The sequence below is a fragment of the Delphinus delphis genome, chromosome 13 (assembly GCF_949987515.2).
Source record: "Delphinus delphis chromosome 13, mDelDel1.2, whole genome shotgun sequence".
Classification (NCBI taxonomy): Eukaryota; Metazoa; Chordata; class Mammalia; order Artiodactyla; family Delphinidae; genus Delphinus; species Delphinus delphis.
The window spans coordinates 19,472,270-19,495,227 of record NC_082695.1 but is presented as its reverse complement, the minus strand read 5'-3'; the positions used below and the strand labels follow the sequence as shown (position 1 = coordinate 19,495,227).

The 22,958-nt window shown below is 48.5% G+C and overlaps 1 protein-coding gene across 1 annotated transcript in view; it reads right to left on the bottom strand.

Annotated features, from left to right (window-relative positions):
* Nucleotides 1-22,958, bottom strand: part of MYO18B (myosin XVIIIB) — a 221,368-nt gene that overhangs the window by 10,294 nt on the left and 188,116 nt on the right. The window contains exons 40-41 of the mRNA XM_060029302.1: nt 14,086-14,130; nt 12,672-12,809 (exon numbers count right to left, since the gene is read on the bottom strand). Coding sequence (XP_059885285.1) covers nt 12,672-12,809; nt 14,086-14,130 — 183 coding nt within the window. The remainder of the gene's footprint in view (nt 1-12,671; nt 12,810-14,085; nt 14,131-22,958) is intronic.

The window sequence follows — 22,958 nt, the reverse complement described above, 5'->3', positions numbered from 1 at the left end:
CAGAGCCTGAGCCAACGGTAACTACAGGAAACTCGATGCAGATTTTTTTTTTTTTTTTTTTTTTGCGGTACGTGGGCCTCTCACTGTTGTGGCCTCTCCTGTTGCGGAACACAGGCTCCGGACGCGCAGGCTCAGCGGCCATGGCCCACGGGCCCAGCCGCTCCGCGGCATGTGGGATCTTCCCGGACCGGGGCACGAACCCGTGTCCCCTGCATCGGCAGGCGGACGCTCAACCACTGCGCCACCAGGGAAGCCCTCGATGCAGATTTAATGACGCCATGAATCATCCCCAAAGACATGCTATCACCCCCACCATTCTTCATCAACACCCTGAAATTAAAGAGGAAATTAAAAATGTATCGATGTTCTTTAACATCGAGGTCTGAATGGGAAACCAGAGGTCCTTTGAAGATGGCCTGAAGGTACTGTAACCGAGTCCAACACAGCAGTTGATGGTCTATAATAGAAGCTGACATGGTGCCCAACACTGTGCCTGATGCGGTAGGAAACACGAGACATGTATTAAATCCCTAGAGCGTGCAGGTGAATTCTGCGTCATGAGAGCCCTGCATATTGCGCCTTTAGGCTCTGCAGACGTCATTCAATTTTATCCTCACGACGGTCCTCTAAGTCAGCAACTCTTATAATCTTCCTATTTCACAAATGAGGCTCAGGAAGGATAAGTAATTTGTCATGGAATAAACGGGAGAAACATGAATTTAAACTAAGGAATCCAGCTTCGGGATTCACGTGTCCTGACCACTCTACTCTGCTGCCAGCTATTGCCTTTGACTGTTCCACTTTACAGAGTTAGAAATGGAGGCTCAGAGGGCAGGTGGAGAGGAAGGAGCAGAGCCGAGGCTCTCACCTTGGCCTCAATGAGTATGCATCAATACGATGCTCAGCTAGGTCCCTCACAGGAGAAGACGGGCTGCCTCAGCCTTTAGGAGGGCACACTGTGGGTGTGGACACAGGATCAACCCACGCAGAAGGGTCAGCAGTGCGAGCAGCTCCAGGTACACTGGGAACCGTGGACTGTAAAACGCGGCAGGAGGCTGGCAAGGGAGAGGCGAGGGGCTGGGGCCTGGGGGCACAGCCTTTCTGAAGGCGGCGGGGCGCAGTCAGGCTTTCGGAAGAGGGGTAGGAGGAAGACACCCCAAGTAGAAGAGCCCTCCTACCAGCTGTTAGCTTATTCAGTGGTTTCTGCAAAACCCTGGACCGGCAAGGGCCTACATTTCACAGGCAGAGACACTAGGGCTTAGAAAGGCCACTCGGCTGAAGGGAGAGACTCGAAGCAAGGAGGCGGCCACGGGGGTGCGATGCCCAGGGAGGCCTGCTTGATGGCAAGCAGGAAAGTTGTGGAATAAGCAGCAGAGAGGCCCTCCGCCTGGTTATTTCTGGCCTGAAGATGCAGAGACTTGAGTCAGGAAGCAGACTCTGTAAATCCCCTATATCCCTTATAGTATAATGTTTTTATGAGGCAAGATAACTCTTAAGCCTTGCTTGCTGTTTTCTCTGATCTTAAGCAGGTGCTGAGTCCTTGACACTTAAAAAAAATGACCCATTAGCTGCCCTCAGTGGACACCTGCCCACGTATCTCCTGTGGGTCACCAGAATTTGCCTTGTCTCACCCACACATTCTTACTGGTCACCAGGTACTAGGACCAGTGGGTTTTGAACAGAGTTGCCATCAGAATCATGCCTGAAACTCTACCAAAAAAATCAGTTTCAATGGGGGCGGGGAGGTAAGGGGACCATTCTAGTTTAAAAGAGACTAAGGACTAATGGAAGATGTTAATAAGAGGGGAAACTGAGGGTAGGAAGACACAGACGGGGGAATATGGGCGCTCTGTTCTTTCAGCTCAATTTTCCTGTAAGTCTAAACGTTCTCTAAAAAAAGTCTATTTACTTTTTTTTTTAAGAGACAGACCCAAAGAAACAAAACAACGAGATGCAATGAGTGCCCTTAATAGGATTCTTCTTTCAAAAAGTACAGTGACACAACTTCAGAACAGTTGGGTTAATATGAATGTTGGTATCTCGGATGATACAGTGGATTTCTTCATTTTTTTAGCTGCAATGATGGTGCAAATAGTTAGGAAAAGTCCTTCTTTGCAGGATAAAGATGTGAAATTATCTTAAGGAGAACTGTCATGATGTTTTCAACTTACTTTCACATTGTTGGGCATAAAAAAAATGTGTTTAGATATAGACAGAAGTAGAGACGACGGTAAAGATAGAAATAAAGTCAATATGAAAAAAAAAAAAACCATTGTCAAATTAAGGTGGAGGCTAGCAGAGTTGATGGTGCCCAGACACCTTCATTGTTTAAAAAAAAAAGAAGAAGAAGAAGAAGGAGAAAGGAGGAGAGAGAGCGGGAAAGGGGAAGGAAAGGACACTTTATGGGTGATTCTATTGACTGATAAAAAAAAAAAAGAAAACATTTTTACTCGCCCTTCAATGTTCAGCCCCACCGCAGCCACTTCCAGAAGCCTTCGCCCACCTCCCAGGCTGGGCTAGGGGTCTCCTCTGGTCCTACAGCCCCTGTGCTCCCCCAGCCTCTATCCTATAATTGTTTGCTTGCTTGTTTTTAACTCCCAACAAGACTGTTAATTCTGAACTAGACTGTATTTTTCTTCTGTGAATTCCCAGGATCTAGAAGAGTCCCTTAAGGGAAGTTCGTGGAGTGGAAACAGTGAAGGAATGGAGGAAAAGAAAGATGAGGGATTGTGGGAATGAAGAAAGAGGGGACAAAAGGCTCCAGCTGCCTCATCTGGCTGCTTCATTCAGACCCCAGCAGCCCCACTTATGGGTCAGCCAAACCCACTTCTCTGAGATTAAAACCAAGAGATTCAAAACCAACTTCCAGTACACAACCTAGCGGGGATTCCTCCTACGTCGAAACCCAATCCAAAGCCTGGTTTTATTTCTAGAGAATTTTATCAACTTCAGAATTGAGAGGGAGCTGGAACCACATCTGGTTTGAACCCCTCATCGTCCCCCTGGAAAAACAGAGAAGGAGAGAGCCTCCGGGGTTCACAATCTGATGAGACGGGACAGTACTGGCTCTCAGACTTGAGCCTGCCCTCTGATACAACCTCCACAATGTCCTGAAAGAACAAACTGGGTATGTAAAGTAATCAAATCGGATTAGAGATTCAACTTGGGTTCAACAGATTTTAAATAAATGTTCAATGCTTTCTTTCACTTTCTATGCGTAGACATTAGCTCAGCTGAGTACTGTACAATGGCAATAACCACATAAAATCTCTGACTTCTTCATAACAGCACCCAGTTCATCATAAAAATGCATCTTTAGGCGAGTGGAAGTTACCCATCCATCCATTCCTCCTTTTAGCCATTCAGGATCATTTGTTGAGTGCCATGACGCCAGCTGCTGCTGACACTGAGGTGAATAAACTTTGCATTCAGGAAGCTTATAGTCTAGAGGGGAAGGCAGTTCACCAACGTATGACTGGAGGGAAGTACGAGTGACCCTGCATGTCCTCCTGGGCATGGAAACTAAGGAAGAAATGTTTACTGAGCAGAAGGAGTAGAAAAGTCTCACTCAGCATCCAGCTTGATAGTCTAGTTTGTATCAGAGAAAACTGCTACTTAGGAAAAACAGAAAAGCTAAATTTAAACTTAAAGGCATTGGAGAGTTCAAAAAATAGGCTTAACTAAATTCAGAGCAGAAATTAGGATGGTGGTTACCTTTGAGTAAGGAGGAGGTCACGACTGGACCAGATACAAGAAGGTGTTAGGGGGCTAGCAACGGTCTGGTTTCAATTTTCGTAGTTATTACAAAGGTATGACCAATTTTTGAAAATCTCAAAAGATGCAGTTTCCAGTATGTATGTTTTGATAAGTATACTTAACAAAAGTTTAGCTCAGTTAGAGAACCACAGACACTACAAGAACGTTCTGAACTATCAGTGATTAATCCAAATGGTTTTACGCAAACTTGCGTCTAACTTAGGTGAGCCTCAAAATTCCTGAAAGATTTGCAGATCTATCGTATAAGACCTGGAGCTCTGGATAGAAAACAGCCCTCCTTCCCATGGAAGCCTGTCCAAGAGTGATGCTGGCTCCAAAGATAAACCCCGGACAGAGCCAGGCTTCTCCGGCTCCTCACTGGCTCAGGCCTTGGGTCCACGGTTAGTATGTTTGCATTGAAAATTTCCATGCTTCCAGTTTCCACGTCTTGCCCACTAATCTTCTTAATACTGATAAAACTGAAAAGAACCCTTTCGTCCTAGGAAGACACAAAACCAGTTTCATGAGAGGCTCATTCATTAAGTACATTCAGGATGGATTAAAATGATCCTGAGCTTGGGGCTTCCTTGGTGGTGCAGCGGTTGAGAGTCCGCCTGCCGATGCAGGGGATGCAGGTTCGTGCCCCGGTCAGGGAAGATCCCACATGCCTCGGAGCGGCTGGGCCTGTGAGCCATGGCCGCTGGGACTGCGCGACCAGAGCCTGTGCTCCGCAACGGGAGAGACCAGAGCGGTGAGAGGACTGCGCACCGCAAAAAAAAAAAAAAGATCCTGAGCTCTGGTTCTAAGAATGCAGAGACGAGTAAATAAATGTGCTATTGAAATAAGATTAGCAGTTGATGCTTAACCTACTTTGAGAACAAGCTGTTTTTAATGCCAAATATCATCCATTCACATTTACATAATTAATGAACTAATTACAAACGAGTCTTATCTAATCATTTAAGCAGGTCTCACATGACCCATCCTTGCCCCCACTTCTGCAGTAGAGTAACTGAATTTCCTTGAAAGCAATACAACTTTATTTGAAAGACAATACCTTAGGGCTTCCCAGGTGGCTCAGTGGTTAAGAATCCACCTGCCAATGCAGGGGACACAGGTTCGAGCCCTGGTCTGGGAAGATCCCACATGCCGCAGAGCAACTAAGCCTGAGTGCCACAACTAATGAGCCTGCACTCTAGACCCCGCGAGCCACAACTACTGAGCCCACGTGCCACGACTACTGAAGCCCTTGCACCTAGAGCCCGTGCTCTGCAACAAGAGAAGCCACCGCAATGAGAAGCCCGCGCACCGCAACGAAGAGTAGCCCCCGCTCACTGCGACTAGAGAAAGTCCGCGCACAGCAACAAAGACCCAACGCAGCCAAAAAAAGACAAAAAAACAAACGAAAACCCCCCTATAGTTTAGACCTTTTTACTGATTCAAGCCCGCCTTATCCTACATAAAAATCCACGGGGGTTGATCAAAGGAGGATGGTGGTGTCTAAATCTTTTGCTTTTTAAAAAAAATGTATTTATATGGTTGAGCTGGTGCGGGGTCTTGGCTGTGGCTTGGGTGCCTTAGTTGGGGTACTCGAACTCTCAGTTGCGGCATGCACGTGGGATCTAGTTCCCTGACCAGGGATCGAACCCCGGCCCCCTGCATTGGGAGCACGGAGTCCTATCCCCTGTGCCACCAGGGAAGTCCCTCTTTTGCTTTTAAACTAAGAACCACAAGCCAAGAGTATGGGGCTGCAAATGTTTACAGAAAGCAAATTTTTCCCTGAAAAAGGAAAAGTTGTAATGCCGTCTTTTAGCCAAATGAAAAAGCAGTTGTGTTAAATCAGTACCAAAGCAAATGATACGTACAACAGTAATTAGCGAAGATTACACAGTAATTAAAATCACGATGATTATGTGAGTGAGAATAATTTATACAATAATCTCCACGCTCACACTGCAATATGGTACAAGTCCAATAGCAACAGTGCAGAGCCATGTTTGGTAATAAATTCAAATCACAGCATCTCTAATTATGTGGTGACAGATCGGTCATTGAAACTGAGGGATAAATAAAGTCTCTGACCAGGATACACACAATTTTATTTGGACTTCCCAAGGCTACCAAATGGGGATCCCAAACACTCGAACACTCCCCATCCCTCCCCCAACAGAGGGAGCCCCAGACCATCAGGTTCCCCCACTATATTCCAAAAATTCTCGTTCCATGCTGCTAGCAACTCGCTCTGTGATACAAGACAGTTACCCTGTCTGGCAAAGCCACACTTGGCTCTTCATATCAGCATCATCCTTCTAATCACCCTATCGGAGTGATTAGAGAGGCCACCTAACTTCCAGCCACTGGTCATTTATTTGCTCAATGCATGTTTATTGAGCACCTAATATGTGCTAGACACCGTGGTGGGTGCTGAGGTAAGAAGGAAAAGAGAAAGCTTATGTCCTTAAACGGTTCACAGCCTAATGAGGGAGACAGACACCTGAACATATGATCCTAACATATTATGGAAAGTGCTATGGGAGAGGGAATCGTGGGGTCTGCAGAACCACGGCAGAGGGGCACGTGACCCAGCCAGGAAGTCAACGAAGTCTCCTGAGGCGGGTGACACTTGAGCTGAGTCACAAATAAGAGTTCATGGGCTTCCCTGGTGGCGCAGTGGTTGAGAGTCTGCCTGCCGATGCAGGGGACTCGGGTTCAAGCCCTGGTCTGGGAGGATCCCACATGCTGCGGAGCAACTGGGCCCGTGAGCCACAACTACTGAGCCTGCGCGTCTGGAGCCTGTACTCCGCAACGAGAGGTCGCAATAGTGAGAGGCCCGTGCACCGCGATGAAGAGTGGCCCCCGCTCACCACAACTGGAGAAAGCCCTCGCACAGAAACGAAGACCCAACACAGCCAAAAATAAATAAATTAATTAATTAATTTAAAAAAACAAAACAAAAAACAAATAAGAGTTTATGAGGTTAAGAAACATGGGAAGCGGGTCCAGTCAGAGCGAAAACCATGGACACAGGACCAAGGGTGGGAAACAGCACAGCGTCTGAGGGAGCAGCATAAACCGTTCGGGGCACAAAGCATGAAGAAGAGATACAGAGAAATGAGACCAGAGAAGCAGAAAAGACCCAGGTCACAGAGGGCATGGGAAGCCCACTAAGGTGCCTGAATTCCATCCTGTTCTATCCTGTAAGGCAGAGGTCACACAAGGTTTTCTATAAAGGACAGACAGCATATATTTTTGGCTTTGGGGCCATACGATCCCTGTTGCAACTACTCAATTTTGCCATCATAATGCAAAGGCAGCCATAAAGAACATGTAAAATTAAAAAAAAAAAAAACGAGCATGGCTGTTGGTCCAATAAAACTTCATTTACAAAAGCAGGTCAAGGGCCATAGTTTGCCTGTGGGTGGTGGTTGGCTGACTCCTGCCGCAGGTGACGGGAAGCCACCGAAAGCAGCTTTTCATTTGAGACAGATCATCCTGGCTGAAGCTCAGAGGATGGACTAGAGGAGGGTGGGGTCGGAAGGCCTTTGCCAGAGTCTAGACCAGAAATGATGGTAGCCTGACTTCAAGGTGCTGACATGAGGACGGAGAGAAGCAAAAAGGGTCAAGAGTATTTGCTCGGCCACTTACCTGGTGGTCCAGAGGTTAAGACTCCATGCTTCCACTAGAGGGGACGTGGGTTCGAGCCCAGGTTGGGGAAGTAAGATCCCACATGCCGCGCAGCCCAGCCCCCAAAAAAGCATTTGCTTAAAGGGGGGAGGGGCAGGATAAACAAGATTTAGGGATCAGCTGACGGGGGATGAGAGCCTCAGATGAGTCAAGGGCGCCAGCTTGGGTGGCTCTGTGGATGACAGAACTACCAAATGATACTGATGACATTGGTGGGGGAAAGGGAGGAGTCTCCCCTTGGATACGCTGGGTTCAGACCCCAGGGCGACATCCAGGTGGCGAGCTTCTAAAGGTAGGCGGTTAGATATGATATACGCGTTTGAAACCTGGGAGAATGTAAGAGCTGGAGGGCTAGATCTGGGGGTCATCCGCTTATGGTGAGGGAGTTAAAATCACAACAGGATTGCCTGGGACCAGGTGGTGAGAAAAACAGCAGGTGAGAGCAGCATCCCGTGATCCCCAGCACTGGCGGGGCTGGGGAGAAGTTTGGGGAGCTCCAAGGAGCAGAAACAGCTACAAGGCCGGGCAGGCAGGGAGTTCTGAGAAGTGTCTGACAGAGGCCAGCGCAGGAGAGAAGTCCAGAAAAAGATCAAGACTGGAGAACGTCCCCTGGTGTGTCCCTCTGGGAGCCACTGACACGGTGAGAAAAGTTTCAGTGCAGTGGTGGGGGCAGGCTCAGGGCTGGAGGAAAGTGAGGCAGAAACGTGAGGTGAGTGAAGACGGTGCATGTGGGCCTTGCTTTGAAGAAGCTTGGCTCCAAAGGGAAGGGAAAGGTGATGGGTGAGGACACAGTTAGAACGGGGAGGACCCGAAGGTGTTTATAACCTGTGGAGGAAGGACAACCAGAAAGGCAGAAGCTGAGGATGCAGGAGAGAGAGGGGATGCTGGGCACACTGCAGGGGAGAAGGGGCAGCGGGATACGGATTCGACTTGAACAGGACTGGATCTTATCTTCTGAGACCGGAGGGTAGACGAGGGCAGAGAGAGATGGATTTATAGACACCACAGAAGTTCAGGCCATGATTTTGTTTTCTTTGAATGAACCAGGAGTTTAGGGTGTCTCCTTAGAGTGAGGAATCAGGGCTGGAGGAAAGTCAGGATGGTTTGGAATAACTGTCCAGTAAAATGAAAGAAACAACGGACCAGTGATAAGACATCAGCATCTGAACAGCTGGTTCAATTAATGCCCATCAGTGTGTGGACCCTGCAGAACTGTGTGAGTGACCAAGGCTGGGGTTCTGTGGGACGTGGGGATGGGGCTCTAGACAGAAATGGGGCTTGGACCTGCCTTGGAAAGCCTGAGGTGCTGTGAGGCCCAGAGGGGAGAGGAGAGAAGCCTTTCCTGGAGCACTCTTCCGGCAGGGCAATGGCCTGGAGGGCAGGAGGGAGAGGCCAGGCACCCTGCAGGGCCAGGGAGAGCATACCAGCCCTGGACGCCCTGGTACCACCCGCAGCCAGCCGTCAAGAGAGACTCCGGAGCCAAGCGTGGCTGCCACCACCAAGCCCGTGAACTCCCTCCCCCGGGGCCACGGAGGTAACTTAGCGTCTCCGTCACCAGTAGCTCTTGCATTTATCAGCGGCAGCTGCATGATTCCTGGGCTGGAAATCATAAAGCTTTAGGTGTATTTCTGTTGTGCTGACATCCCCTTATAAATAATACAAGGAATGCTTTTATTTTTTTGGCAGAAGACTGCTTTCTCTCTCTCTTCTCTTTTTAGAGTGACCTTCTGTCTCAGTCAAGTTTGGGAATGCCCAAGGGACTCATATCTTGAGCCCTGTGATGGGCCAGGGAAGACGGGGGGTGTGAGAGCACACAGGAGCCTTGTATGCTATCCTGCCTCCTCGCACAAACAACGCCCGGATGATCTGGTAGCATCTAGTCAAGTTTAAAAAGCAAATTCCCTTTGACCCAGAGAATCATTTGCCCGTGTGCATAAGGACGTGTGCTTTTTTTTAAAAAAAGGCTTACAGGTTAATAGCAAATATCCTGAACTCAACTAAAAGTGAAACAAGAAGACTGCAGTTTAGTAAACCCATGGCATCATTTAAAGTTCTTCTGCAGGAATGTAAAAGAATGAGATAGACTTATGTGGACTGATAGGGAAAGATCTCCATGGTATATTGTTGAGGGAAAGAAGCACTTCGTAAGAATTTAGAGCATAATATACATAAAATAACATCATACCATTTATGTGTTTTAAAAGCCCACAAAAATGCTATGTATTTGCTACAAGTACATGTATGTTTATAAATACACAGAGAAAGATGTGGAAGGATACACACCAAACTGAAGACGATGGATACCTTTGGGAAGGGAACTGAGGTTAGGGTGGTAGCCAGGAGGACTGTAGCCTTCTCAGATATATTCTAAGTTCTTAAAAGGGAGAAGGATTTACAGATTATAAAGCTGGAGGTCAAGGAACCTGAACTCTGGGTTAGTCCTTACTATAAGCTTAGGTAAGATATTTCCTTCTGCAGACCTCAGTTTTTCCCATTTATATAATGAGAGAATTGGACTAAATAATCCGGTGGTCCCTTCGAACTCACAAGTTCTAGAACCTTTAAATTGTAAACGTATTCCAAGGACAGGGCTTAAAATTTTCAGGGCTTAATGCCATGGAATCTGGCACTCAGTAGGCACTTAATAAACATCTTTTGAATGGATGTTGAATGTTGAATAAGGATCCTTATGCAGTTTTAATATTAGTAACAGGCCAGCTCTTTGCCAGTAAAGTCTGCCAGGTGAGCGATCCACCTCCTGGATAAAAGTCAGAGTCATGGCAGTGTGGCAAACACAAATACAGGCTTCGGAGGCGTTCAAACCTGGGTTCAAATCCTGCCTCTTTCACTTACTTGCTGAATGACACGGAGCAAATTTCTGACCCTGAGTCACAGTCAATGATGAGCTGTGACCAAGTACAGTTAGTATTTCTGCTCAAGTGTTGATGTTATGGTCAGCTATTCATTCAACAAACATTTATAGAGCACCATCTGTGTGCCAGCCCAAGGGACACCAACATGAAGAAAACTGACAAGGAGCTTATGGTCTCTTCTTGCCTCCTGCCCCACTGCTGCCCTTGGTGCAGGCCCCTCTGCTCTGAACTGCAGCTGGACAAGCCTGAGGACTTGGAGGGGGAGCAGGCAGGAAAAGGGGTACTAGGCTCTAGAGAGGGCTGCCTGGAGGCGCTGCCCGAGGTGCAGCTACAGGAACTGGGGTGTGGCCGTCTTTGCCTCAATCAGTTGTTCCCTAACCTCTCGGCCTCAGGTCCCTCTTGTGCGGCATGGGGGTAATGACATCAGTCTCCTGGGGTTACTCTGGGCATCAGCTAGACACCAACACTAATAAGGCAGCTAATTTTCTTGAGCTCTTTCTAGGGCTATGAGTGCATCCTCTCGTTAACCCTGACAATGATCTACTCACAAGGAAACACGAACAGAGAAGTTAAGCAACTCGCCCCAAACTTACGGTTACCAGGGGGGAATGGTGTTGGGGGGGAGGGATAAATTGGGAGATTGGGACTGACATATCCACACTACTATATATAAAATAGATGACTAATAAGGACCTGCTGTATAACACAGGGAACTCTACTCAGTACTCTGTGATGGCCTATGTGGGAAAAGAACCCAAAAAAGAGTGGATACATGTATATGTATAACGGATTCACTTTGCTGTCCATCTGAAACTAACACAACACTGTGAATCAACTATACTCCAATAAAAATTATTAAAAAAACACAAAAATTTGCCCCAAATCTCGCAGCTTCAGAGGAGCGAATGTGGGATTGGAGGCCGGATGCTGTGACTTCAGTCCGTGTTCTGAAACCACTGCGGCCTCCCACCTCCCGCTCACACGGGTGCCAAGCAACTCAGGGCATAATTCCTTACCATGCAGCCTAATATAATTATACTTGTGCAACTTGGGTACTATGCTAATGAGCTCTCACATTCCTCCAGTTCTGCTTCTGCTGCCTTATACACTGGCTGATGGGGAAAAACAGAGGTATTCAGTTATCAGGAGAGAAAAAGTCCTCATCATTTGAGTTCATAGAGGACATGACTCTTTCTCCACACAGGTCTTTGTTTTTAACTAAGAGCAGTAATCAGATAAGCTTGCTTTAATTAACTCCCCCAATGCACCCCATTCTCAGAGCCTCCCTTTGATATTTTCGACATCAAACCTTTCAGCCTAAGATTATCAGCAGACATATGCCAGATATTTGCCATTTCCTGAACATGCCCGAAAGCTTGGAGTGAACTTCCACCCCTTTCTTTTTGTAGAGACAACTCCCTGCTTCAGAGCAAACACGTTTCAAGTCAGGAAGGGGTTGTCTGGGTTTGCGCCATTAGTTTGTGATTTTTCTTTCTATCTTATCACATTGGTTCCTCTGTTATCACACAAGCATTTGTGTGCATTTCATCTTAACTACGTATCTGCTTAATCCATAATTTCTGATTTATGGCCATTAGCTCCTAATTACAAGAGGGCTGCCCTTGAAAAGGAAAACCACACGAGCTGAGCGGAATGGAGCTGAAAAGCAAGAGGAAAGATGGATTGAAGTCCTACAGCGAAGGCTGAGCCCTGGGGCCCATCTGTTGGAGCAACATTGTTGCCAGTCCTATAGATTTGTGAGGGTCCCATCTCAGGCTGTGGCTGAATGTGTCTCCTTCTATGGTAGGAAAAAAATATAAAATTCTGACATTCAAACAAAGCTGAAATTTCTGAGGAGGAAATCATCCAGCCTAACAGTTTTTATATGGACTCCCCATTAAAAGAAAAACAAACCAAAAAACTTTAAGTAAATATGTTTATAGAGAAAACTTTAAATCCAGAACTATCTATAAGTGGAAAACTAGTGGGATTTGCCTTAGCTAGAAAACAACTATAATAAATCCACAGCTATTTTTAAAAATGTTCACCCCCTGCTATTTAAAATCATCTGGAAAACTGTGCTTTAGGGACGGCTGTATTAGATTCTCATGACTTCACCTGTTTGGAGCAGCAAACACAATGTTATTTCCTGTTTTACAGGTGAGGAAGTGAAGGCTCAGAGAGGGTAACTGGTCTGCCTAAAGTCACACGGCTAGGAAGTGGCAGGGTCATACCTCAAACTGGACCATGCTTGTCCTTGGCTAGGACAGAGGAAATGGAAGACTTGAACAGCAACCGTCAAAGCCTGAGATTCTTTCAGCTATTGGTCATCCAGAGGCAGCAGGGAGATACTCTTACCTAGGGCTGAGGATACAGCTGCTGATGGCTGACTGTCGAGAGGGGGTCCTCACCGTGTCTGTGGCCAGGGACAGAGTACAACTCAACCAGGACTGCAGACTGCCCTCTGGCTGGGAGCTGAGGATGGAGACGTTATCTCTAGAACCAGAATGCAAGATATTGTCAACATGATGACAACTACAGTAACAGCAATAACTAGATAGTCACCCCTTAGCATGAGCCAGGCATTGTGCTAAGTGCTGACATGCATAACTTTAATCAGTGCTCACAATACCGTCCCTGAGAGGTGGGAGCCAGTGCTGCATCTCTTATCTAGATGAGAGTAACGGGATTTGGGGAGGTCAGCTTGGGTCTTGACTAAGGTCACCCAATTCCAACGCCCGTGCTGATAACCACCGCTCTTCCTTGGGAAGATAAACACTCTAATACAGATGCTGAGGTATCTCTAATTGTGGAGTCAAGTTGGGCACTGAATTGCATACCAAATGATATGGTCACGGAATATGTCAAGTGTGAAGGCCTTACTTCCTTGCCTCCCTAAGCTGGAATGTCTTTGGGGACAGAGACTTAATTGTAGGCCCCCTATTACTGAAAGCAGCACAGGGAGAGGCCTGTGTGGGCCTCTCATTGCTCTGGGTATTCAACGATTGTTTTCTGGTTGATATGTTTTCTGGTTGATATATTCACTCAAATATATATTATATATAATATATAATAAATTTATACATTGATATATACACAAATTTGTTTGTTTGTTTATAGAGCACTCTATGCCAGGCACCATGGGAAGGAACTATAAACATGAACCCAACATTGACCCTGCCCTCAAGACCCCATTTTAGCAGAGTAGACATCTATATAAAGAACCGTAAAAGAAAATTATCAATGCTGTAGATAAAGACAAGATAGGTTCCAAGGAGGACAAGGAGGGAGCCTTGATTTGCTTCTTGGAGGCATAAAGGAAGGAATCAAATAGTGGCAGTTGAGCTACATCTTGTTTGAAGGTTAGGGCTTGGCTACACAGGCCTGGAAGGAACAGCACACACATAGGTACGTAAGGCACGGATGATATGGAAAGCAGGAGCCCCAGGTGGAGGGGGAAGTAAGGGTCAGAATGTGCAGGGCTCAAATGTCAGTCTAAAAAGTCTCTTCTGAGGCAACGGGGAGCCACTGACGGTGTCTGAGAACGGTGGCATGGTAAGTCATGGGCTTCTCTTTGTCTGCGAGAAGTTGGATGTTCAGTAGTACACCCCCGGGGCTATATGTTATGACTATGGAGTAAGAGCTCTCACGGGCACTGTGGATAACTCTCCAGGTGGGTGTGGATGTTTCTTCTGCAAACTGGACACAGAGGGCCAGGGGCTCGTCTTGGGCTTTGGTGTAATTGGCTCAGTTCTACTCAGGGTTAACTTACGTCTCTTTTCTGCCACTGCCGCTACAATCCACTGCTGTCTGGACACTGGTAGAAGGCACAAGAAAGAGTCTGTTATCCTTGTGCTGCCAGGGGCTGGGGAAGAACCCAGTCTTTGACGTTAAATAAACTTGGGTTTGAGTCCCACCTCCAACCTTTGCCACTGTGTGATCTTAGGCAAGTCACTTGTCTTCTCTGAGCCTCCTGTGGTCTTCTGTAAAATGTAGCTAATAATCGCCTTCTCCCCCAGAGTTGTGGAGCAGACTGAGATAACCCTTATAAAGATCTCAGCATGGCTCTTGGCAAACAAGCAATGTTAATTAAAGGGTAGCAACCATTACCACTCCTCTTGTTTTAGTACAACTAGTACTGCTATTAATAGCATCATAATTGTCAATGAGCATTTGCTCTATATTCTTTGCGAGTGCTTGCGAATCAGACACGGGGATGCGGTGGTCGGCTTTCCCAGTGCATTCTGGGAAACTCTGAGCTAATTACAATAGTTAGCTATTGTCTTGGGAGCATCCCTTGATTCAACAAATACGCATTACACACGATCCCACTAACCACCTTGCCAGTCTCCCTCCTGGAGTTGAGGAAGCTGACACCCTTGTCCAAGGTCACGCAGCTTTGAATCCCCCAGGTCTGTAAGAGCTACTCAGCTCATGCTCTTAGCCAGAGTGCAACCACCCAGTGTACGGGTGTAGACACCCAAACCACAAACCTCAGACACCTGAGCCGTCATTTTAATCCTGGTTCCTCAGGCCGGGACCTCCCAGCTTTATTTTTCAGTGAAATCTGGGCAATTCCTTCCCAGAAACCCTGTCACTTCCTCTGAAGGATGCACCTGCAGCTCCTTGGTCCCTACCCTCAAGGGCCAGTCACTCTTGGGGTCTCTACTAACACCTATTCATCCCCACCAGACTGAAAGAGTCCCTCACAGGCCAAGAACACATCATATTTGTCCCTTTAGCCCCAGGGCAAAGGCTAGAGCAGAAGTTCTCTCAGAGAATGCCTGGTGAATCCAATAGAAGAGGGGTCTGTAAATGAGGGCCATGGGCCAAATCTAACCTACACATCTGCTCCTATAAATAAAGTTTTATTGGAACACAGCCACCCCCACTCATTTGCATTCTGTCCACTACTGCTTTTGCTCCGCGGTGGCAGAGCAGAGTAGTTGCAACAGAGACCACATTGTCTGAAAAGCCTGAAATATTTACTATCTGGCCTTTTAAAGAAAAATTTGTCGACCTCTCCAGTATTAACAAAAAGCATCTTTTGTGAACGACCTCTTGAGAGGCAGAATAATGACCCCACAGATGTCAACATCCTAATCCCTAATCCCAAGAACCTATGACTGTGTTTCCTGACATGTTAAAAAGGGCTGTGCAGATGTGGTTAAGGTTAAGGATCTTGAGACAGGGAGGTTATCCCGGATTATTGGGGTGGGCCCAGTCTAATGACTCCAATCCTTAAAAGCAGAGACCTTTTCCCAGATGTGGTCAGAGGGACACGTGGCTATGGAAGAAGAGTCAGAGATGCAACATTTCTGGCTTTGAGGATGGAAGGGGCCACAAGCCAAGGAATGTGGGTAAACTCTAGAAGCTGGAAAAGGCAAGGAAATGGATTCTCCTCTAGAGTTTCCAGAGGAACACAGCTCTGCTGACACCTTGATTTTAGCCCAGGGAGATTAGACTGGATTTCTAATGAACAGAACTGTAAGTTAATAAGCCATAAAATTTGAGCTAATTTGCTATGACAGCAATAGAAAACCCCTGCAATAGAATAAAAGTATCTTTGTGAGTGACCCTAAATCTTCTTGAGGATCTATATAAATTTTTTCTGATTCGGCTTTTAAACAAACTATTTAAAAATACTTAAAAACTTTAACTGAAGTGGACAGTGTGAGTAGAACCAGCTTTATTCCTGCTGGTGGCCTGAGTCTCTTCTTAGGCTCTATGCACTGGGGCTGCAGAAGGAGCACCAGGCTGGGAGGAAAGGCAACTGAATCCTCGTGTTCTCACTGTGTGGCCTTGGCCTCCTCTCTTCCCTGTTCGGGGTGTCCGGTGTGTGAAATGAGGCGTTTGAGCCAAGATGCTCGGATGCTTAAAAATTATGTGCAGTGGAGAGGATGCACTTAGGCCCCTAGAGCAGGAGTCCTGGGCCTTTTATGAGCATTTTTTAAAAAGATTTATTTTTATTTACTTATTTAGGCTGCACCAGGACTTAGCTGCAGCAGGCGGGATCTTCTTTTTCAGTTGTGGCATGTGGACTGTTAGCTGCAGCATGCGTGCACAGAGTCCTACTCACTGGACCACCAGGGAAGTCCCTACGAGCATCTTTTATGAAGACCATGGAACTTCCATTTGCCCAAACGCACAAACACAGACCCAAATTTTAGTGCAGTATCTGAGGGTTCAGAGTATAATCTCTAGAACTCGTGTGTGGACACCCCCTCCCTCGACCTACTAGTTCACAGACCCCAGTTAAGGACACTGGTTCCAGCTGACCAACGAAGCTAAAATGTGGTAGGCAAGGGTCCTGGGAAGCGGAGGGAGGGGTTTGCGTGAACAGGGCTACATCTTCTGAAACGCTCATAGAAAGACAAAAGAACTGAAGGGTCTTGCGGCCCAAGCTGTAGCGTTCACAACAGTGTGGCATGCGCCTTAAAAACAGAGAGGGTGAGTTGTACCTGGAACAAGGTTTCTCGTGCCCGCAAGCAGGGAGGAAGGACAAACACGGGCCGCAGTGGGGGTGGGACTTGAGGCATGACGATAGAGAGGGAGGGGCTTCAGGCCCATTTCCCACCCCAGGAGTCCATGACCCTGATTACAAGAGGGTGTGCCCAGAGATCCTGGTAGGTGCCTGGGCAAGCTAATGTCTCCATAATCCTAAGGCAACTGGCCTTGAACTCTGTAGGAGACAAGGTCTGGGCAGCTGGCCATACTTCCTCACCCACTTCATTGGTTCAATCTTTAATTGAACCCAGCACAGGAATGTCTGCAGAGCACAATGCAACTAACCAAGGTGCAGGCTGGTGTTAATTCAACTGGCACAACTGGACATCTCAAAGTAAATGAGTCTCTAGTCTGGTGGGAAAGAGCCCTTTCAGAAGGGAGCAAATTCAAACACTGAGTCCACCCATGGGGAAACGTCCTCTCTCACTCTGATCAGAGGACGGCTGTACTTCAACCTAAGCTAGAATTTTCTGTAGGAGTTTGCTTTGGTGTAAAAGAGGGGATTCTTCTTAAAGGAGTTTCAAACCCACTGACCCTTCCACCACAAGAAAGAGTCTCTGGACTTCAAGCTCCATGAGGCAGATCCACGTTTGCCTGTTCGCGACCATACCTCCTGCCCTAACATGGGAGGTTCTCATCGATGATGATGATGATGGTGATGATGATGATGATGTTGTTTATCTGTTGGGTGGGCAAGCAGAGGCCCAGGAAGGGCAGGTGACCTGTCCATGGTCCTGATCTCCTTGGCAGTGCAGCCAGCACTGGAACATATGTGGTGCCTGGTTTTCCCCTCATCTCCTGACACGTGGTCAGTGGTTCTTTCTCTTGCCTTGGTGCATGTGACTTTTCAAGAGGAAGTTGGGCCAGGCACTTGTGGACAGGGGGATTGCTGATGAGCAAGAGAAGTTACTAAATGTCTTCTGTTGTATTCCTTTCAGGGGAGTCTTCGCTAGACAACTCCAGCCTGAATGCAAACGTTGCCTGGGAAGTAACACATGAATGCACTGGTACCACATCACAGTGACAGACACAAGTTCACCAGAATGACAGGCCAGTTCCTTGGCAGAGAACAAAGGCCTTGACAACAGAAAGGGGAAAGATGGGGTACGTCTGACATGACAGCAGAGCTTAGTCACTGGAGGTGTGGGTGATGGGGTCAACCTGGAAATCAAATCCCGGCCCCATCACTTACTGTGTGAGCTGGGGCCAGTTTCTTGACCTCTCTAAGCTCCAGTTTCCTCTTCTGTAAACCGGGGGTGATAATGGTTACCAACCTCAGAGAGTTGCTGTGAGAACTATGTACGTGAGACAGGTAGGCTGCATGGCCTGGCACAAAGTAAGTCCTCAGGAAAGACTATTAGCACAATGATCACGATGCCCTGTAATGCCAGAGTGGATAAAGCAGTTTGGAGCCCTCGTTCCCCACGAACCCCACTAGCTGGGTATCCAGGCCTTCCAAGCTAGAAAGATGCTTAGAAAGACAGGTGTCCTCTGTGGCATCACTTAAATGTGCTGTTCTGCATGAGGGCCCTGTGATGTAGCTTGGATGTCTTAGAATAACGGAGAAGTGCTTTAAGCTCTTCCTTCTAAGCAAAATTAGGAGATAAGAGAGTTGTGGGAAAAGAGACGTGGGGAGTCCCAGAGCCCGTCCTACTTCGTAGCAGGGACCGTTACAGTCTGACCAGAGCCTGGGCCCACTGATGAGTAAGTTAACTCAGAATTATGCCCTCAGTGGCAGCGGCAATCTTTGGTTAGACCCAGATCTTTCTACCTGTCCCACCGCAGCCTTGTTTTAGCCAAGTTAAAAGGATGTATGTTGGAAAATGTACAACTTACACTCAACACAGCAACAGAGGACTCCTTTCCAGGGCCTTCATCTCAGATGGGGCCAGCTGGCGTGGAGACATTCCTGGCTGACCCAGGAGTCAGGGGTCATCCACTGACCTCTCGACACTCCCCCTCCCAACCCAAACTCCCAGCCAAGGTGATGACAGGGCAGCTGCAGACCCTGGGCCAGGAGCAGATGGGGCTGTCAGCTGCCGCACCCCTCCCTCCACGAGTAATGAGCAGGCGCCAGGCCCGGGGGAACAGCGGAAAGCATTTCTCCATTAATCTAAGGAGGTTGACGCCACAGTCTAAGTTACTCCGCCAGGGCCCTGGTGTAGGCGGGTACGCGTTTAAATGCTGCCGCACTGGCCGCCTGGCTTTCTGAGCACGTAGCCACGTTTCCAGCCTGGAAGGCCCGTTACACTTGGATCTAATACCCAACATGGGGAAATGCGACTTTTCATAATTTGAACAAGTCTCCCAAAGAAATTCACCTCCAGCTGAAGCACCAATCGCTCTCTCTCCCAGGGTGGGTTTGAATCCTAATTGAGAGCTCAGTTTGGAGACAGACCTTGGCCCAATCCCTCAGGCTCCAATCCAACCCTCTTTCCCCAGGTGATGAGGCAATGAAGAGGGGAGTGCAGGGCTGAGCTGTCAGGAATGGGCAGGAGCTCGGGCTGGCCCTGGGGCAGGAACTGGGGCTCTGCTCTGCACGCGGCTCTAGGACCCAGTGGTGCGCTGTATTTCTTTGCATTGTTGATAACCAATTTAGCTGTGCTGCGGCCAGACAGCGTGGTTTGCATGACACTAATCCTCCGAAATTGAGACTTGAGAAGTGCTGAGGCTTCTCTGTGGCCACTTTTCCCCAGTCTTCCCCCACTCCTATGCTATTATTGAAACCCACGCTCTGTGGAAGTTCCAAGTCTAAGTTACAAGACAGCGAGTCAGGACCGAGGCCTACTGGGCATTAGGAGATGCTTCCCGAAAACCACCCTGGGCTCAGGGCCGGCTTCACAGGCTTACAGCCCGTGCCCAGAGGGGCCTGTGCTTGGTGTGACACTCTGCTGTGACTGCCTGGAATTCCGAACCGATTCTGAACAAGAAGCCCCACGTTCTCCTTCCACGGTGGACCCACAGATGGTGCCCGTCAGTCCTGCCCGGGGTTCGGGGGCGCTTCACGGGGACACGGTGGGCTTCCATGGGCCACTTCGAAAGGGGAAGACAGGTGGGAGAGAGGGAAGGAGCAAGAGGAAGAGAGCCTTTCTTTCCCACTGATCTCACTCGGGCACACTGGTCAACCCTCACTTCCTAGAACATTCCTCATTTGCCCTGACTCACTTTTCTCCAGAGCTCCCGCGTCTGGCTCCTTTTTTTTTTTTTTTTTGCGGTACGCGGGCCTCTCACTGTTGTGGCCTCTCCCGTTGCGGAGCACAGGCTCCGGACGCGCAGGCTCAGTGGCCATGGCTCACGGGCCCAGCTGCTCCGCGGCATGTGGGATCCTCCCAGACCGGGGCACGAACCCATGTGCCCTGCATCGGCAGGTGGACTCTCAACCACTGTGCTACTAGGGAAGCCCTGGCTCCTTCTTTTAATCCAGGTTTCAGTTCAGTTCTTCCTCTCAGAGAGGCCATGTCTACCTCCCGTGTCATTCATCAGAGCTCTGCATTCTCTGTCTTTGTAATTCCTACTGTATCCCAGCATTTTATTCATCAGTCTGTCCACTGTATTCATGGGCGGGGACACACACACACACACACACACACGCGCGCGCGCGCGCGCACTCGCTCATCACAATGTGGGTTCCACGAAGGCAGAGACCATATCTGTGCTCTCCTCCCTCACTACTCCCTCAGGAATTTAACTTCCGCCTGACCTCGGGCAAGTTATTCAATCTCCCTGTATCGCGAAGATGGAGAAACATGATAACAAGAAGCGTGGAATAAGACAGACACTCGGCGCAGTGTCTGGTGTGGACCACGCAGAATCAATCACATGAATGAATGAATGGAACTGATGACGGCTGAGCCCCTGCCAGGTAAAAGGCACTAAACCTGGGTCAGATTCTTTCACTTACTTCTTATTATCAACCCGTCTTACAAATGAAGAGACTGAGGCTCAGAGAGGTTGAAAAACTCACAGAAGGTCATGCAGACATGAACCGCTGGATCCCTGACTGGAAATGAGGCTGGTTGAAATGCAGCGCCTGCGCCCTCCCCAAGCTGCCTCCACTTCCAGTTGCAAGAACCCCATGCATCGCCTGGGCTCTTCCAGGTACAAGATGCATTTCTTCACACCTGGGGTTCTATGATCATTTCACCCCTCGCACAACCCTGAGACGCAGGTGAGGGCCCCTCCAGTGTCGGGAAGCATGAGTCAGGTACTGGGCGGACACTGGAGATTCGGACGAGGAAAAGGCACCAGACGTCCAGGCGAGACGAAGATGTAAAGCCCCAGAGACAAAAGATCGTGAAAATGCAGACAGAAAGCTAGGGTTCAGATTGGATCCCTGGGGGCCCAGGGACTAGAGCTCAGAAAAGGTGGATGGGAACCAGGGGGTGAGCATGAGGCTTGTCACCTGGAGCAAAGACAGATAAAAATATCTCCTATTAGGAGAGGGTGCAGGCAGGGTCCCTTTCAGGCCTGAGGGGACCCCCTATAAACAGAGACCAGAGCGATGTCTGTAACCACCTGTGACCTCACTGCCAGGACCTCATGCGCCAGGTGAGAACCTGCTCCTTGTTCTTTGTCACACCTTCTGTCCAGCGTGTCCCTGCACCTCCAAGCCCGGACTCTCTGCCTCTTTCCAATCTTGTTATTTTTAGAATTTTTATTGTTTATTAGAAAAGCAATCTATTGCTATGCAAGTACAAATGGTTTAAAAGTTTTGCTCATTCACACACACACAAAAGAACACAAAATACTAGTATATACAGCCATTAATTCCCATTATGATTAATGCAAAAGTCCTAGCATTTCTATTAACGGAGAGGCCAGCCAAGCATCGAGCGGGTAATACTGACGCCAGGGGTTTGTAATTACAGATGTTAGTTCTGTTATGACACTAATAAAACTGGAGGAGGGGAGGCGGAGGGGGTTCTTGAACGTGACCCTGAGCTGGAAGCAGCTGCAGCATCAGTATTAGCCGTTTCACCAGCAGTTTGGCAGCTGTGGAAACCTTCAGGGCGTGGCAGAAATCCTTACAATGTTTGCGTGGGAGCCATTTTTGCACAAACTGAGGACGTTTGAGATAAAGCCCTTGACTTAGAGGCTAGAACATGGCAAGTCCACTGGGCCTCTGTCACACCGATGCTGAGAATGAACATCTTCATGGGAAAGTCGGAGGCTACACGCTGCTGAGCAGCTGTCACCAGCCCAGGACTGCATCAAGGAGAGAATGTGCTCACGGCCTCCTATCGAGGCATAAAGTACATGACTTATACGAGCAAAATCTCCCAAAGAGGACGCGAGTACAGCTAGGGACGTGTGTGCATGCTCCTTGCAGAAATTTGAGAAAATCTACATAAGCCTGAAAAAAATAAAAATTTAGGTCACCAGTAATGCCTTCCCAATGTATTAGAACGTTGGTGTGTTTCCTTCCAGTCTTTTTTCTGGACTGGGCGTGGTCAGCTCTAACACAGATGCCTGGTTCTTCCCACGGGCTGGACCACAGCCCACACACAACTCTCTCTCCTCCCCTGCTGCCCGGCTCACCCACACCTCCCACCAGTCGGCAGCTGGCCCTGCCCACACCCCAGTAAGAGGTGGCTGGCTGGTTCCCGGGAGGAACCACACCTGACGGGTAACTCGGGGCATCCCGCCCCTGTCTCATTGTCTGCACAAAGAAAACGTCTCTCTCTGTCGCCCAGGCTTTGCTGCAGAGGCTGACATGGAGGTAGACACGCCACAGCAAGATGCGCAGCTATGATTTCCAGAGACATAACGTGTCAAGGCTACAGAGGGAGCTCAGGGCGACAGGATGCCACGGGCCATCCGCAGGGTGACAGCCAGGGCTGTGTGCCCGCCGGGACACCTCCAACCACTCACAGCGGGGCAGCCCACTCGTGGCCTGTGCAGCCTGAGACTTGGCTGGAGTCGGCGGGAGGCGGCCTATCTGTCTTCTGAGGCAGGAGAGAAGCCCTGACATTGAAGCTGAGGGCCAACGCTCTAATCTTGCACCCTTGACCAGCTGCTGCCTCTGTGAAATAACACTCATTATCCTGTGCAGACACAGCCCACACTCCTGCAGCACTTACATGCCCCGACGCTGGTCACCTAGTGACTCACTCCACCCTCACGCACAAGCTATGAGGC